Source organism: Bufo gargarizans, chromosome 4, assembly GCF_014858855.1.
Source record: "Bufo gargarizans isolate SCDJY-AF-19 chromosome 4, ASM1485885v1, whole genome shotgun sequence".
Taxonomy (NCBI): Eukaryota; Metazoa; Chordata; class Amphibia; order Anura; family Bufonidae; genus Bufo; species Bufo gargarizans.
The window spans coordinates 453,160,239-453,177,895 of NC_058083.1; the positions used below are offsets into that span (position 1 = coordinate 453,160,239).

The 17,657-nt window shown below is 42.2% G+C and overlaps 1 protein-coding gene across 1 annotated transcript in view; it reads left to right on the plus strand.

Moving 5' to 3' along the window:
- The window catches only part of ACYP2 (acylphosphatase 2), a 204,443-nt gene extending 191,272 nt beyond the window's left edge, over positions 1–13,171 (plus strand). The window contains exon 4 of the mRNA XM_044291827.1: positions 12,014–13,171. Within this exon, the coding sequence (XP_044147762.1) occupies positions 12,014–12,128 (115 nt within the window). The 3' untranslated portion in view covers positions 12,129–13,171. The remainder of the gene's footprint in view (positions 1–12,013) is intronic.
- The last annotated feature ends 4,486 nt before the right edge of the window (positions 13,172–17,657 follow it).

Here is a 17,657-nt window from a genome sequence, read left to right on the forward strand (position 1 = left end):
TCCATTGAAAGTCAATGGAGGAGGGATCCGTTTTCTTTTGTGTCTGAGAAAACGGATCCGTCCCCATTGACTTACATTATGTGTAAGGCTGGATCTGTCTTGCTACACACCACATCGCAGGCATAAAAACGCTGCTTGCTGCATTATTCTGTCCGCTATGGGGACGCAACCAAACGGAATAGAATGCATTCTGGTGCACTCCGTTTCGTTCAGTTCAGTTTTGTCCCCGTTGACAATGAATGGGGACAAAACGGAAACGTTTTCCCCCGCTATTAAGATCCCATGACGGATTTCAATAGCTCAAAGGGAAAGCGCAGATGTAAAAGTAGCCTTAGTAACTACTTGCATTCTTCCTGTGGAGCATCTATTCTTATAACTCTGTGTTGTGCTGTTCTTCTATAATTCCTACTAGAAGTTATGAAGGAATTACTAGCATAACTGTTTAGCTTTCCGTTCTTCTGATGCCAGAGGGCAAAAAAATTTATAAAGGAGCGCCAATACCGTCAGGGCTATACGTTAGTAAGGTGCCATAGAGGTAGATACAGATTGTAATGAAACTTTAGAATACGTCAATACATACGGTGAGATAAAAAACAATAGTATAGATAAATTAAAATAGAGGAACTGAAATTTAAAAAAAAAAAAAAACGGATCCGTTATTTTGAGCATCAGTTAAGCTCAGTTAGCATCAGTTTGTACTAAAAATAACCAATCCGTTCCTTTTTGAGCATCAGTTATGATTAGTTTGCGTCATTTCCATCAGTGATTAGTTATTTTGCATGATTTGATTTTACATGATCCCCTCCACAGTATGAGAAGGAGCGATCACTAATGCCATCGCTCTTCCCCAAACGACGATTTTTGTCTGTGCACAAATGATCAGATTACCCGATGAACAAGCATTTCGCTCGCTCATCGGGTAATTGGCAGTGCATTTACACCGCCAGATAATCGCAAACAAGCATGCCTATGAACACTCGTTAGCGATTATCCTTAGGATTCTTGGCCCATGTAAAGGGCCCTTTAGCTTTGTTCACTTTTTTTTTTTGCATTCAAGTTAGAATGTACATTTTAATAAATCTGACTGATTTACAATACATACTAATTCATTTAATGCTTAATATATGGTCTTACATAACGTATCCTGTAGGCAGTGTCATGGTCTTACCTTCTTGCTGTTCTCCTTCGTTTGACATGTGCTGGCGGCCATCTTGGTTTCTGGGTTTCTTGTAGCCTCCCACCCTGCGGCTTCTCCTTCCCACTGGGAGGAGCTGGATGCCTAGCTCATATATATAGGAGGTCTGTGGCTTCAGTTCCTTGCTTGGTCCTCCTGTGTTCACATGCTTCTAAGACTGCTGCTGCTTCTGGTTCCTGATCCTGGCTTCGTCTGACTACCCTGCTGGTTCCTGATCCAGGCTTCGTCTGACTACCCTTCTGGTTCCTGATCCAGGCTTCGTCTGACTACCCTTCTGGTTCCTGACCTCTGGCTTCGCAAGACCCTGCTTCGGTTTAGCCATCCGTTTGGACTTTTGCCTGACAGCTTGATTTTCAATAAAGCCTTCTTATTTCCACTTATCTCTTGTTGTACGTCTGGTTCATGGTTCCATGACAGGCAGTCCTTGTAGCTGTAAGTGTACTGTGAGAAGTACAGTTTATTTCCTGTATCATATTCTTTATAGAAATTTATTTTTTTTTATTCTTTTTATTAAGAAATTATATTTCCGTACAAAAAGAATCATCAAAATAATAATTTCCATTTTCCTAAACCTTACTCCCCCAATTCCCTCCCAACCCCCCCCCCCCCCCTTTTGCGATGATGGAGTGGGGATAGTTAGAATGTTGAGGCAGGAATCATTAAGATTTCCATTCTCCCCATATCTTAACCTCTTACGGACACAGGGCGTACAGGTACGCCCTGATGTCCGAGTCCTTAAGGACACAGGGCGTATATGTACACCCTGTGTATTTCCGATCACCGCCGCGTGGCGGGTGGAGATCGGAATAGAGTGCCTGCTGAAATCAGGCACCCCCCCCCCATCCCTGTATCAGCGATCGCAGCAAACTGCAGGTCAATTCAGACCTGCAGTTTGCTGCGTCTCCAGGTCATTCGGGTCTCCGGATGACCCGGAATAGGATGGGATGGTGATCGGCTGTGTAATAATACAACACCAATCACCATCCTTAGATCCTGAGGGGTGCCGGTGACATCACCTCTCAGGATCGCATCCTATTGGCTTGGCTCTCCTCCTCCACACTGCTTTCGTGGAGCCAGGAAAGAGGAGCCCATCCGTCCACCTCTGAGCCCAGCACCACGTGAGTCACCATAGTGCCATGGGAGGCTGAGGGATAGTTTAGGGGGAAAAAAAAGGTTTTTTTGTTCTTCACCCTGATCAGGTTTCTGGGGTCCACAGCACACTCAGCTGTGCGACCCTAGACCCCCAGGTATCGCCGCATCCGTAAGAAACGGAACTATAAAAATACCATATAACCTAACCCCTCAGATGAACATAGTATTACCCTCTGTGGGGTTTTGCTCTGGTAGACAGGCTAGCGGATGCAGTATAGAGGCAATCATAAAGTCTTTAAAACAGTTTGTGTTTATTCACACATAACAAAATGACCGTTCACAGTCTTGGTGTTTGTTCACACCATGCAATGTCCAAAATCTTCACCTGTTTAGCAGTTTTCCACCTGCAGTCCACAGCAGGCTTTAGGGGCCTGTTTCCCGGCATGCGGCTCTCAAGCCTTGAGCATGGCACAAATTCAAAGGTTCCAAAACACAGAGACTCCCCAGCTTCTCTGTCAGATGGAGGATAAACCACACCCAGCTGAGACTGCTGGCTGCGTTTTATATAGGCCAAAAAAGACCCAGCCTGGAGCGTGGGGAGAGCCACCCACCCAGCACTTTGGCTACTCCCAGTAAGAGCCGGCCTGGATCGGCTTTACAGCCATACTAACAACAAACAGTGTCAGTCAGCACTAGCTGCCGCTGACACTTAAAACTACCTGCTCTCACCTCACCGAGGCCAGGAATCACGGTGACACATACCTACCATCAATGACAGCCCCTTGCACCTTCCTACACCTCCAATATTCTTGTAATTCTGTATAGGTCCAAAACATATGTAAATGGTCAGCCTCAGGTGTATCACAGCGTGGACAATTGGAAGTGTTTCTCAAACCCCATTTATTAAGCCGAAAAGGTGTAATATAAATTCTGTGTAAAATATTAAATTGAATCAGCGTATGATTAAAATTATGAGAAACTAATACCACATTCCCAATATACAGTATTATCCCAATCATCCAATTGAATCATTTGGCAATCCCTTCTCTAAACATTTTGCCCAGGGGACTGTAAATAAATAAATTGTGCTTTAAAGGGAAACTGTTACCTGGATTTTGGGTATAGAGCTGAGGACATGGACTGCTTGATGGCCGCTAGCACATCCGCAATATTCGATCCCCATAGCTCTGTGTGCTTTTATTGTGTCAAAAAACTATTTTATATACAGGTCCTTCTAAAAAAATTAGCATATTGTAATAAAGTTCATTATTTTCTGTAATGTACTGATAAACATTAGACTTTCATATATTTTAGATTCATTACACACCAACTGAAGTAGTTCAAGCCTTTTATTGTTTTAATATTGATGATTTTGGCATACAGCTCATGAAAACCCAAATTTCCTATCTCAAAAAATTAGCATATTTCATCCGACCAATAAAAGAAAAGTGTTTTTAATACAAAAAAAGTCAACCTTCAAAAATTTATGTTCAGTTATGCACTCAATACTTGGTCGGGAATCCTTTTGCAGAAATGACTGCCTCCATGACACGCCGCATTGAAGCAGTCATGAGGCACTGCTGAGGTGTTATGGAGGCCCAGGATGTTTCGATAGCGGCCTTAAGCTCATCCAGAGTGTTGGGTCTTGCGTCTCTCAACTTTCTCTTCCCAATATCCCACAGATTCTCTATGGGGTTCAGGTCAGGAGAGTTGGCAGGCCAATTGAGCACAGTAATACCATGGTCAGTAAACCATTTACCAGTGGTTTTGGCACTGTGAGCAGGTGCCAGGTCGTGCTGAAATATGAAATCTTCATCTCCATAAAGCTTTTCAGCAGATGGAAGCATGAAGTGCTCCAAAATCTCCCGATAGCTAGCTGCATTGACCCTGCCCTTGATAAAACACAGTGGACCAACACCAGCAGCTGACATGGCACCCCAGACAATCACTGACTGTGGGTACTTGACACTGGACTTCAGGCATTTTGGCATTTCCCTCTCCCCAGTCTTCCTCCAGACTCTGGCACCTTGATTTCCGAATGACATGCAAAATTTGCTTTCATCCGAAAAAAGTACTTTGGACCACTGAGCAACAGTCCAGTGCTGCTTCTCTGTAGCCCAGGTCAGGCGCTTCTGCCGCTGTTTCTGGGGAATGCGGCACCTGTAGCCCATTTCCTGCACACGCCTGTACACGGTGGCTCTGGATGTTTCTACTCCAGACTCAGTCCACTGCTTCCGCAGGTCCCCCAAGGTCTGGAATTGGTCCTTCTCTACAATCTTCCTCAGGGTCCGGTCACCTCTTCTTGTTGTGCAGCGTTTTCTGCCACACTTTTTCCTTCCCACAGACTTCCCACTGAGGTGCCTTAATACAGCACTCTGGGAACAGCCTATTCGTTCAGAAATTTCTTTCTGTGTCTTATCCTCTTGCTTGAGGGTGTCAATGATGGCCTTCTGGACAGCAGTCAGGTCGGCAGTCTTACCCATGATTGCGGTTTTGAGTAATGAACCAGGCTGGGAGTTTTTAAAAGCCTCAGGAATCTTTTGCAGGTGTTTAGAGTTAATTAGTTGATTCAGAAGATTAGGTTAATAGCTTGTTTAGAGAACCTTTTCATGATATGCTAATTTTTTTAGATAGGAATTTTGGGTTTTCATGAGCTGTATGCCCAAATCATCAATATTAAAACAATAAAAGGCTTGAACTACTTCAGTTGGTGTGTAATGAATCTAAAATATATGAAAGTCTAATGTTTATCAGTACATTACAGAAAATAATGAACTTTATCACAGTATGCTAATTTTTTGAGAAGGACCTGTATATGTATACTGTCATCATACACGTTAGCACGGTGTGTAATCTGACATGTAGCTTCTTGAAGAAGAGAAAACTGTTCAGCTTTAACTTTCTCTTTTATTGATAGTAGATTGACAGGAAAGGTGAAACTACAGAATATATGCTATACATGCAGTACATGAGATGATACAATGATAGTAATGAGCTATCAGATACAAGTAACATATATAAACTATGGTAAATGTCACAAGATAGTGTCCTTACTGACTATGCTTAAAAACAGGCTGAATATCAGATGATGAGGCAGGAAAACCAGTGAGAGTGTGTGGCTCCTGAGACATAAGATGGTGGCTGCTTACTGTACCAGCACAAGACCAGCAATAACCAGGAACTACCCACTATGCCCTGGGACTCCCATAATGCATAGGAAAAACAGGCTGGATGAAATACATAAACTTATCAGTAGATGGTGCTGTTACCATACAATGTAATGCAAATGAATTACAACACAGTTAAATGCAATGTCAAGCTGACAAACACACAGAAAAACAACTGGATGTGCATCTGGGGACAGAACAATATGTAAATGAGGCAAGTAAGAAGCCCAAGGAGCTCTTACTAACGTTTCCGGAGCCCAGCACCACCCCGCATCCTCCGAATCTCCTCCTTGCTCCCTGACATCACAAAGTTAGAGCGCTGTGTCGGCATAGTGTTCCTTACCTGTGCTGGCATCAGCCTCAGGGAACGAACTGTGCATGCGCTAGCTCACGCATCGCGATATTACTGCGCACTACCTTTATGACGTCGGGGAGCAAGGAGGATGCGGGGCGGTGCTGGGCTCCTTCACAGTGGGCGTTGTTAGGCTCAAAGTCACAGAACACTGGACTCATCTCTCAAGCATGGAGGAGACAGGACTCATCTAAGGTTCATTTACATATATAAAAAAACTATAAAAGAACAAAGAGCTACAGAGACTGGATATTGCGGATGTACTAGCGGCAATCTAGCAGCCCATGTCCTCTGCTCTATACCCAAAAAAAGCTTGGCTGTATTGGAACTCAGGAATCATGTGACACTGGCCATGTCACTTGACTCTACTAGCGCCCTATTTAAACCGGCAATCTGCTGGCCATAGACCGCCTGTTATTGAGGTCCTTCCTGCGATATACTTACCTGGTTGGTTGTTCCTGCTTGGCTTCTGATTACCCGTCTATCTCATCCCTTGGTCTTGGCATTTCCTCCTGGTTCTGACTTCGGATTCTCCTGATGATCCTCTGCTTGCTCCCCTGGTACCTTACTGTTCTTTTGGTTTTGACACGGCTTGTTTGACTTCTCTGTTGCATGTGTTTGTCTTCCCTGCACTTTGGCCAGATTCCAATAAGGTAAAATTATTATCATGTGACATCTTCACCAAAGTTCTACATTGTGGACTTTTCTCCCATTCATGGTACAACCATAACTGTGATGCTATAAAATAGCCTTTGAAATAGGGAAGATTTAATCCTCTCTGTTCCAATGCTCCAATTTAAGTCTTACTCGCTTCCTCCCCCAGGGTAGAGCATTGATAATTCTCTCGATCAGTTGAAAAAACTTACCTTCAATCCATACTGGGGAGTTCCTAAGCATATACAATAATTGGGACAGGATCACCACCTTCACCAAAGATATTCTATTCGCTCTAGATAGCGGGAGTCAGAGCCATATCTTTATTTTAGATCTCAATTTGGTTATCAATGGGATCAAATTCGACTGTAGAAAATCTTGAATCTTAGTGGAGATAATAATAACCAAATATTCAAATGAGTCGGAAATCCTCAAATTACTCAAATCACTCCTCAGTGAAAGGTTGTAATCTATGCAGGGGCATAAGAACAGTTTTAGACCATTTAACATCAAGACCCGAAATCTCACCAAAGCAATTAACAGCTTGAATAACCCTCAGAAGTGTGGAATTAGTATGTTGTATATAAAATAAAACATCATCAGCATATAGGGAAATATGATCTTCTGCTCCCGATGTCCCAAAACCTTCAATTATAGGATCTTGCCTGACTCTAGCAGCCAGGGGCTCAATATAAATATCAAATAATAATGGAGATAGAGGACATCCTTGGCAAGCACCCCTCCCAAAAAATAAAAAATACACCTTGTAAGTAACCTTATTAATATTCAGCCTCGCCCTAGACGATTTATACAAGACCTTAACCATATTTATAAACTTACTTCCAAATCCCATCCTCTCTAAGACCTTACAGAGGAATCTCCACTCTACCCTGTCAACGGCCTTAGAGGCATCCAAAGACAGGATGGAGCGAGAGACCCCCCGGAGTGCTGAATATTGGTAAAAAGGTGATGCAAGTTATAATGAGTACTCTTGTTAGGAATAAACTTATTTTGATCAGGATGTATAAGATAACCTTAGACAACCTAGTAGTAAGAATCCTTGAGATAAGCTTCACATCAGTGTTTAGTAAAGAAATCAGCCTATATGAGCCCATATCTAAGGGATCTTTACCTTTCTTCAATATTAATACTACTTCAGCCTCTGTCATTGATTCAGGAAGACTACCATCCTCTATTGCCTCAATAAGTATCTTCAGAAGATGGGAAGAACAACCTCCCTATATTTACGATAAAATTCATATGGGACTCCATCATATCCCAGAGAAGAGTTTCCCACACAGGCCTTCAAAGCGGCCTCTAACTCTTGCAAGGAGAGGTTCGCATCTAGGGATTCTCTTTGAACATCTGTAAGGACTGAAAGAGAGATAGAATCCAGATATGAATCAGTCATTTTGTCTGGAACACTATTTTCTGATTTATATTATAAAAAAATAAAAATAAATCACAAATGCCTCTTTAATGGATTCCTGATCTTTAATAATTATGCCTTCAGGAGAGCGAATAGTAACTATGGTATGTCTTTTTGGGGATTCTGATTAGAGATCCCCCTGGCCAACATTTTCCTTGGGCGACCAGATTCAGAAAAATATTTCTGTCCCTTAAAAAAAAAGCATTTGCTGAGCCATATCCAGAAGAAAGTCAGAGAAGGTCCTCTGTATATTTTCCCTAGTTTGCTCTGTATTCTTAGTGGAATAGTCATCTATAGCAGCGGCCACTGCTTCTTGCAGCTCTCTCTTTCTTAGCATAACTCTTTCTTAAGTTGGAAATGTTGCTAAAAAAAAACACCCCCTCATATAGGCCTTAAATGCATCCCATACCAAATGGGTCCTTGCTGAATTGTAATTACTGTCCCAAAAAATTCTATCTCCTGTTGATGAGTCCCTAACAATCGCTGGAAGGTGTCTCCGAACCCAATCACAAATGGCCTGTCATTTTAATTTATTACCAAGCCCCCGAACATTCCAAGTTCGGATTCTAACTGACATCAATCAAATTTTAAGGGTGTTACCCTCAGACCTCAAAATAGGGATTTTTATTTTGAACATTTTAACCACTTCCCATCTGGGCCATTTGCCCCCTTCCTGACCAGGCCTAATTTTGCAAATCTGACATATCTCACTTTATGTGGTAATAACTTTGGAACGCTTTTACTTATCCAAGTCGTTCAGAGATTGTTTTCTCATGGCACATTGTATTTCATGATAGTCCTAAATTTGAGTCAATATATTTCACCTTTATTTATGAAAAAATCCCAAATTTACCAAAGGAATTTTGAAAAATTAGCAATTTTCTAAATTTTAATGTCTCTGCTTTTGAAACAGAAAGTGATACCTCATAAAATATTTATCACTTAACATTCCCCATATGTCTACTTTATGTTGGCATCATTTTGGAAATGTCATTTTATTTTTTTAGGATGTTAGAAGGCTTAGAAGTTTAGAAGCAATTCTTCAGATTTTTAAGAAAATTGCCAAAACCCACTTTTAAGGAACAGTTCAGGTCTGAAGTCACTTTGTGGGGCCTACATAGTGGATACCCCCATAAATGACCCCATTGTAGAAACTACACCCCTCAAGTTGCTTAAAACCGATTTTACAAACTTTGTTAACCTTCTAGGCGTTCCACAAGAATAAAAGGAAAATGGAGATCACATTTTTAAATTTCCTTTTTTTGGCAGATTTTCCATTTTAATCCAATTTTTTCTTTAACACATCGATGGTTAACAGCCAAACAAAACTCTATATTTATTACCCCGATTCTGCGGTTTACAGAAACACCCCACATGTGGTCATAAACTGCTGTATGGGCATACGGCAGGGCGCAGAAGAAAAGGAGCTCCACATGGTTTTTAGATGCCATGTCCCATTTAAAGCCCCCCTGATACACTCTTACAGTAGAAACTCCCAATAAGTGACCCCATTTTGGAAACTAGGGGATAAGGTGCCAGTTTTATTGGTACTATTTTTGGGTACATATGATTTTTTGATCATTCATTATAACACTTTATGGGGCAAGGTGACCAAAAAATTGGTTGTTTTAGCACAGTTTTTATTTATTTATTTTTACAGGGTTCATCTGAGGGGTTTGGTTAAGTGACATTTTTATAGAGCAGATCGTTACGGACGTGGCGATACCTAATATGTATACTTCTTATTTATTTAAGTTTCACACAATAATATCCTTTTTGAAACAAAAAAATAATGTTTTAATGTGTCCATGTTCTGAGAGCTATAGTTATTTATTTTATTTTTTTTGAGAGATTTTATGTAGGGGCTCATTTTTTGCGGGATAAGGTGACAGTTTTACTGGTACCATTTTGTGGGACATACGCCTTTATAATCACTTGATGTTGCACTTTGTGATGTAAGGTGACAAAAATAGCTTTTTTTGACCCTTTTTTTTTTTACGGTGTTCCCCTGAGCGGTTAGGGCATGTGATATTTTTATAGAGCTAGTTGTTACGGACGCAGAGATACCTAATATGTATACTTTTTTTTTTATTTCACTTTAACACAATAATAGCATTTTTGAAACAAAAACAGATGTTTTAGTGTCTCCATGTTCTGAGAGCTATAGTTTTTTTTTTTTTTTCCGAGAGATTTTCTTATGATGGGGCTCATTTTTTGTGGGATGAGGTGACTGTTTTATTGGTACCATTTTGTGGGACATACGCCTTTTTGATCACTTGGTGTTGCACTTTTTGTGACGTAAGGTGACAAAAATTGCTTGTTTTGACAGTTTTTTTTTTTCATGGTGTTTATCGGATTTTGATTTTTTCAAGATAGAAACCAAGCAGCAAGGAATGAAACGCACATATGGAAAGGAGGTAGCAAGTGCTACAAGACAATCGTTTTAGTTTAATGGTGATGATTCTGATGACAGATTCCCTTTAAGAGATACGACTGGCCATGTCATGTACAACTGTGAAGGGTGTCTTAACAGTATTCCCCTGACTGCAGTGAAGTGGAAATTGCTTAGGTAGCAGGCTATATTACTGACTCCAGTGCTCAGCCATGCAAATTTCTGAACCTTCTAGTCCCTTTCTCTCTTTCTTTCTTTCTTGATTGCTGCTTAAGAATGGTGAGGTCTTTCATTCAGTAGATAATGTTCGGAGAAGATGATTCTCTGGAATCTTTAACTGATCCTGTGAGGAGGGAGCGCATGGAGTTGCTTCCACCCTCTACTTTTGCTTTCTCACAACTCACTCTAACTAGACTGAGCTAGGGGCAGATCCAGGATCAGCAGCCAAACATCCTGTAGGGGGCTGTGTCAGAGTTGGTTAACTCCGTCATATCCATCTATAAGCATACTGGGTCTCACAGAGCATAAATGACATTAAAATAACATAAGAATTAAACAGCAAACAGTTTGCAAGTGCCCCCTCCTCTGGGGTACTGCATATGCACTGATAACGGTTTCCTGCAAGTGGTGTAGGTAGTGGTAGATGTTGCATTGAAGAGTAAGGCTCCACAAAGCTACTGTAAGTTTGTATTCTTTACTGGAGGTACGCAAAGTTTTTCTTTTGTTCTGGCAAGTTGTCTACACACTGTATGTCAATGCTGCGTAGAAGAACACAAGTAAAACCTGTGTCTAAGGCTAGGCAACTTAACCAGGAACTCAAAATCATGGAGAACAATTGGTTGGGAAACAGGAGACATTTAATGGGTAACAAAGATATGACCTTTGCAAATGAGAAAGTCTGGGCTGAAGTTTATATTCACCATAGACAGCCAGCATACAATTGGCCAGTTCCCTTTATTATGTGCTGTAATACAAGGCCAGCATTAAGCTTGCTGCCCAGGACAATCCCTGAAAGTGTATCAACCATATCTGTTACCGCTTCAGCATTAATTATTTTGGCAATTATACAAACCTCATTGAACATGAACACAACCTCAAGTGAAACTACAGGTGGCCAGTTCAAGACTCTCTACTGAAGGAAGAAAGAGTGATTCATGGGTCTAAATTTTCTTAAAGAGACATTCTGCTTAGAACACATTCATACATACACATATACAATAGATGCAATGTCTGATAGGTGTGGGTCTTACCTATCCATCTTTAGAACGGAGCCCGCAAAGTGAAAGAGGGTGCACCACACATGCGTGTCCTTCCATTCATTCCTATGGGTGCGGAAATATAGCCGAGCGCTGGCTCAGCTATTTCCGTCATCCCCATAGAAGTGAATGGAGCGGTGGCCGCGTTTGCATGGTACGCCTCCCAATCATTTCAATAAGGCGGACAAAAATAGCCGAGTTTGCCGCTTGGCTATTTTCGGCACCCCCATAGGAATGAATGAAGGGCGGCAGCGCATACGCTACGTGCCCTCCGTTTTGAAGATACTATCAGAAATTGGGGGCATATCCTAGCAATATGCCCGCAATGTCTGAGGTGAGAACCCCTTTTAAGACACTACAATTGAGTTAGAAATATTGGAGGCTGCTGCTGAGTGATATGAACTGTACCCAGCATGTATGTCCATTTTAGTAATTCATTGAAATACACTATTATGATTTTTTATTTTTTTTTGCAGGAAAGCCTGGCTGAGCAAAGTAGGAAGTCCTAGCTCCAGGATCGACCGCACTGACTTTTCTAATGAGAAGGAGATCCCTAGTCTTCAATTTCATGGATTCAGCACAAGATACTAAAACAAAATACTACAATAGGGACATGATCCTAACAAATATGCTTCCAGATAGCTCATACATAGCATGATTGCACTGTAATGTTTTGCTGACTAATAACACAAAAGTAAAGGTATGCTGGATTAAAGTGCCTGGGCTACTGCAGAACAGCTGATCGGCAGGGGTGCTGGGTGTTGGATCCTCGCCAATCAGATATTGGTCGCCTATCCTGACGATAGGTCATCAATAGTAATGGAGTGGGCAACCTCTTTAGGGGGTATTCAGGATATGCCAAAAATCACTGTTCTCCCACCTCTGGGAGAAAAGCGATTCATAGACTGCCATTCATCAGTTTACAGCTACGGCACGCTCCACTGAGTTCAATGGAGAGGTGGGCAAGTGTTGGCCCCTTCGTTGAAATATATTGAAAGCAGCACTTAGCTGTTTCCATCATTTCCAAAAAATTCAATGGAGGGGGTTGTGCATCTCTCCATCTGACTCTATGGAGATTGTTATGGTTGGGAATGAACAAATGGGTTCTCCTGTCTTTGTATATCGAAATTTTAAAGAGCTTGTTTGCTTTTGACAATCTCCTCTCCATTATGTGACTGTTGTGTACCTGGCATTGTATATTGAGTCTTTTGTAACCTGATGAAGGGGACTTAAGTATCCCCGAAACGCGTAGTTTGACTTGATCAATGAATACTCAATAAAGAAGATTTCCATCTTTTACTGCAAGTGTCCTGGGCGGTGGTATTGCGCCATTTAGCGGTCCTGCTATATACAAACCATTGTAGGGAAAAAAAGCAACCACATACAGGTTTTCCCTATAATAGCAGCAGATTGTGTAAACTCCCAATAGTACTACTCTATCACAATCAACTACATGCCAGAAAACATATATACAGAGCCGGCCTTAGTACATGGCACCCTGTGCAGGAAGCCCTTTAATTGCATGTGTTAGTACAATTTAGATATTTTATTATTTAGGGTGATCTGTTAATATGTCATAATTGCCAAATATATGTTATGTACTGTATGTATTATATTAAAGTGATACTACGTTATTGAATCACATTACCATTGGAATTGTCGCAGTGTATTAACATTTACTTGTACATTACTAATCTTTAAACCTAGAACTTTATTACTCCACACAGACGAGATAACTGAGTGCTTTGCTTGTAAAGTCATCATTTCTAAATGTAGTGGCCAAATACTGAAATAGGAATCTTAAATGTTTTAAAATAAATAGATGTGTCTATTTTAACAGTTGGGGCACTCTGGTTGGCACAGTTATGGAAGAGTGGGCAGAGTAACTGTGGGCATGCGTCATTATATATAATTTATTAAGTAGAAATGCTCAATATTCTGAGTTGATTAGTTCCTTACCATATCTTTACAGTCATTGGAGCTCCATTTTCTAATACAGAGCTCCAAACTACCTGTATAGGCACATATGCATATGTATTATATATATATATTTGTAGATTTATATATATTCTATTGTTATTTATTAGTATATCTTTATAGTGCTCATAGCTTTGTTTTTCTGATATAGAGCTCCCAATTCCTAGCATAGACATGGATTTAAAATGTTATCACACTTGCTACCTGTAGCCACCACTAGAGGGAGCTTATGAGCTTACTGTTATACATGGAATTGAATGAGAAGACAGCATACAGTAAGTTCCCACAGTCCCTCTAGTGGTGGCTGCAGGTGGCAAGTGTGATATAATTTAAAATCCATGACTATGGTAGTGATTGGGAGCTGTTTATCAGAAAAACAAAGCTATGACCTCAATAAAGATTCACATTTTGGACCTAAAAAATTACAAGTGGCAGGGATATACTTTAATCTGTGCACATAAGATATCTGTCAGCTGAATGCATGATGGGGTGTCTGGTTTTTTTTCCACTCTTTAAGATTACTCTGGCATACAAATGTAATAAACACCCATAAAAACAATGAAAATGATCTGAACAGTTAAAGAGGTTGTCCTTTTTGAACAGACCCTTCTTTTAGAAGCTGATCAAGGGGTTGTCTAAAGCTGGGACCCACCTATCAGCAACGATATGTGGGGGAACCTGGCAACAAGTGTTCAAGTTCCCTGCAGTGCCACCAGGGGCGGACTGGGAGCTTAAAGTGTCCCTGGAGAAAATACAAAAAGTGGCCCCTTTTTTGGAGTTGGGTCCAAATTGATGGAAGGCAGCAACACCATATTGTGGCACATTATACCACCCCAACAGAACCAAATACCACAGTCCATCACAAAATACTGCCAGCAGCACAAAATACATCCTCAAAAACTTCCACTGGCAGGTTGTGAGGAGGGCTCAGGCGACCCCCTGGGCATCGGCCCACCGGGAAATTTCCCTGGAAGGTCTATGGCCAATCCACCCCTGAGCACCACCATAGCAGAACTGAAGTATTACATAGATCCCATCGTAGGCATTAGACTGGTCATGCCAGGTCTCCTAGAACAAGGCTGCAAGCACTAGCTACAATATGAGGGTCCCGAACGGGGACCACACCCTCTTGTTACTCAAATGTAAAGACCTGCCACTATTACAAAACTGCACCCATGTAGATGACTAGAGGAACGTGAAATGTGATTTAATTAAAGAACTGTCAGACCTCCAAGAAATGTAACACATTTACAGCAAAGAGACATTCCTTATCACACGTACCTTCCAAAATGCTGGATGATGCCGCTCACATAAAGAATTTAGGCAATCAGCACTCCAGCATTCAGGCCGGGGATTAGCACTGACAAACGCTGCATTTAGCCCTATTCATCTGCTCCATCAGCCATTGTTGTGAGGGCACATTAGTCACTGTCATCACTTTGTTTTTAAAGTGTCAGCAAACCATCTTTCAGAGGGACAGTGTAATATATTGAGCCGGTTGTTCATTTGTATCTGCGGAAACCTTGTCTGCATGTCTGGAAATGGGATTGAAGTTTTGAGCAGAAGGACACCCTCTGCATTTAGGGCACACAGATTATTTAAAAACATGAAATAGTCTTCCAATTACATTGAATCCATTTTGGATCTTTGACGGGTATCAGGGTGGAAATTCAAGTGTAGAAGTAGCACAGAGGATTTGGGGGGCTAAAATAGCTAGCATTGTCTTGTGCGTGGCATTTCCACCACCTAAAACACTATGGGGTCATTTATTAGGACCGGCATTTTAGACGCCGGTCTTAATACCCCTTTAGCTTGCTGTGGATGCACCGACTTTATGCAGAGGCACCAACCTGTACATAACTTGGGCGTATCCACCGCCTGTCTAAATCAAGGTAGCTGGCGTAGATTTAGACCATTTTCTACACCTAAAACAGGCATGATAAATGATAAATGAGACGGGCCTGCCAGTCCGCCCCCTTCCCCACCCATGCCATGCCCCCTTTTTTTAGACCTGGAGTGAGCAGGGAAAAGTCGCAGATTGCGGCGCAAATAACCTTTGCGCTGCAAGCCAAAAGTGCCGTATACCTGTTCGTAAATGACCCCCTATGTTCACAGTTGCACATCAACCGTCTTATCTGCCTCTGATTTTTGCACATTGTGTCCATGTACCTTGAATGGAATTCTGCATCTTGCTATGAACTGTGATACATAGAAGCTGCAGAAGACAAAGAGTGCAAAATTCGTGTTGCAATGGCAGCTTCAGGGCGCTGCTGTCTCACTCACTCCAGCACACCAGGTCCTGGCAGTGAGGATCTGCCTCTTGTTTTCTGTGGCCTCCTGTGGGAGCTCTGTTGCTTCTTGCAGGCCTGCTTGCCAGGTTAGCCTTTCCCACTCTGCCCTTAGGGCGTTCCCCCTCAGCTCTTAAAGGCCAGGGCACTCCTTACCCAGAATATGGCTTGTCACCTTGGGGTACTTTAGGCACCTTCCCCAATGGGAGGGTGCCTAAGGAATAAGTTTGTCTAGCAAAGGTGTGCTGTTCTATTGTCTGCCCATGTACTAAATTCTGCCTGTTTCCTGACTCTGATCCTCCTCTGCCTGACCTGTGCCTGATCACCTTATTAAACCATTGCTGCCTGCCCTGACCTCAGACTGTTTATCAAATTTCTCCTACTCTTCCTGCCCTGACTCTGCACTGCTGTCTCTGGCTCCTGCGGATCAGCTTTCAACCACACAGGGACTACTCCAAGAGGTAGAGGCCAAGTGGCTCCCTTCAGCGAAGTCCAAATCCCTGTATAGGGGTTAAAGGGATGGTTGACACAGTGGTTCCACAAACGCTGCCATAACAATTTGTAATAAAAGGCTATTGCAAAAATGCTTTTCAGAGATAAATACATGCTTTTAAGTAAAAAAGATATCCATGGCATAAGCTTCATGAGATGAAGTGTTAAAGGGAAGTAATGAACATCTCATTCCAAAACTATGGATATTGGAAAAATCCAGAGCCAGCCTCTGGACCACATGTGTCAAACTCAAGACCTCTGCGAGGACACCATAAAGGAGGCAGGACGTGCTGACACAGGCCTCACCACTGTGCAGAGGCGTAGCCAGCGCAGGGACACGGGGGGCAGCCATCTCAGCCACTGAGGAGGGGGGCCACCAAGAGCTTAATGTCAAATGTCAACGCAGATACAGTTGTGGAAAGACTGGGAACTGCACTGGGAACTGAGATTCACCATACGTGGCGGTGTCCCCAGACAACTGATCGGTGGAGGTGCCAGAGTTGGACGCCCACCAATCGCATACTGATGACTTATCCTGAGGATCGGTCATTAGTATAAAAAAAACTCAGAAAACCCCTCTAAATCTAATCAATAAATGATGTGCCCCCCAAAATGTTAGCAATGAAAAATACATCTTGTCCCACATAAAAAAACACATCAAACAGCATGATGATGCAATGCTAAAGAAAATGCTTGGTCTTTTAACCCCTTTGCACACCTAGTTGTGACTGTATGTCCGCGGCACACCCACAGTGACTGGGTGTGGAGATAACTCTAATACCAGTCAATTAACCCCTTAGGTGCTGTGGTCAATATCGACCACAGCACCTGAGAGGTTAGGATACTTTCACATCTGTGGCAGCTATTCCGGCAGAGTACAGCCTGCCGAAATTCTCCGGATCCAGCACTGCCGGATGAGAATCGGCCAGACACAAACTGCTGCACTCTGCGGAATTTTTGCCGGATCAGACAGCTGAATCTCTGTGCTGCAGATGTAAAAGAAGCCTTAGGCCTCTTTCACACGAACGTATTTTATTTCCGTTTCCGTTCCGTTTTTGCGGTTTCCGTTTGTGATCCCTATGCGGAACCATTGTGCATTCTGTTTCCGTATTTCCGTTCCGCTAAAAGATAGAACTTGTCCTATTATTGTCCGCATAACGGACAAGGATAGTACTGTTCTATTAGGGGCCAGCTGTTCCGTTTTGCAAAATACGGAATGCACATGGATGTCATCCATATTTTTTGCAGACCGCAAAATACATACGGTAGTGTGCAAGAGGCCTTAGTCGGAGGGAGCTTCCTCTGACCTCCTATTGCTTTCCCTCCCTCTGCAGCAACTTTGCAGGATGACGATCAATTGCCA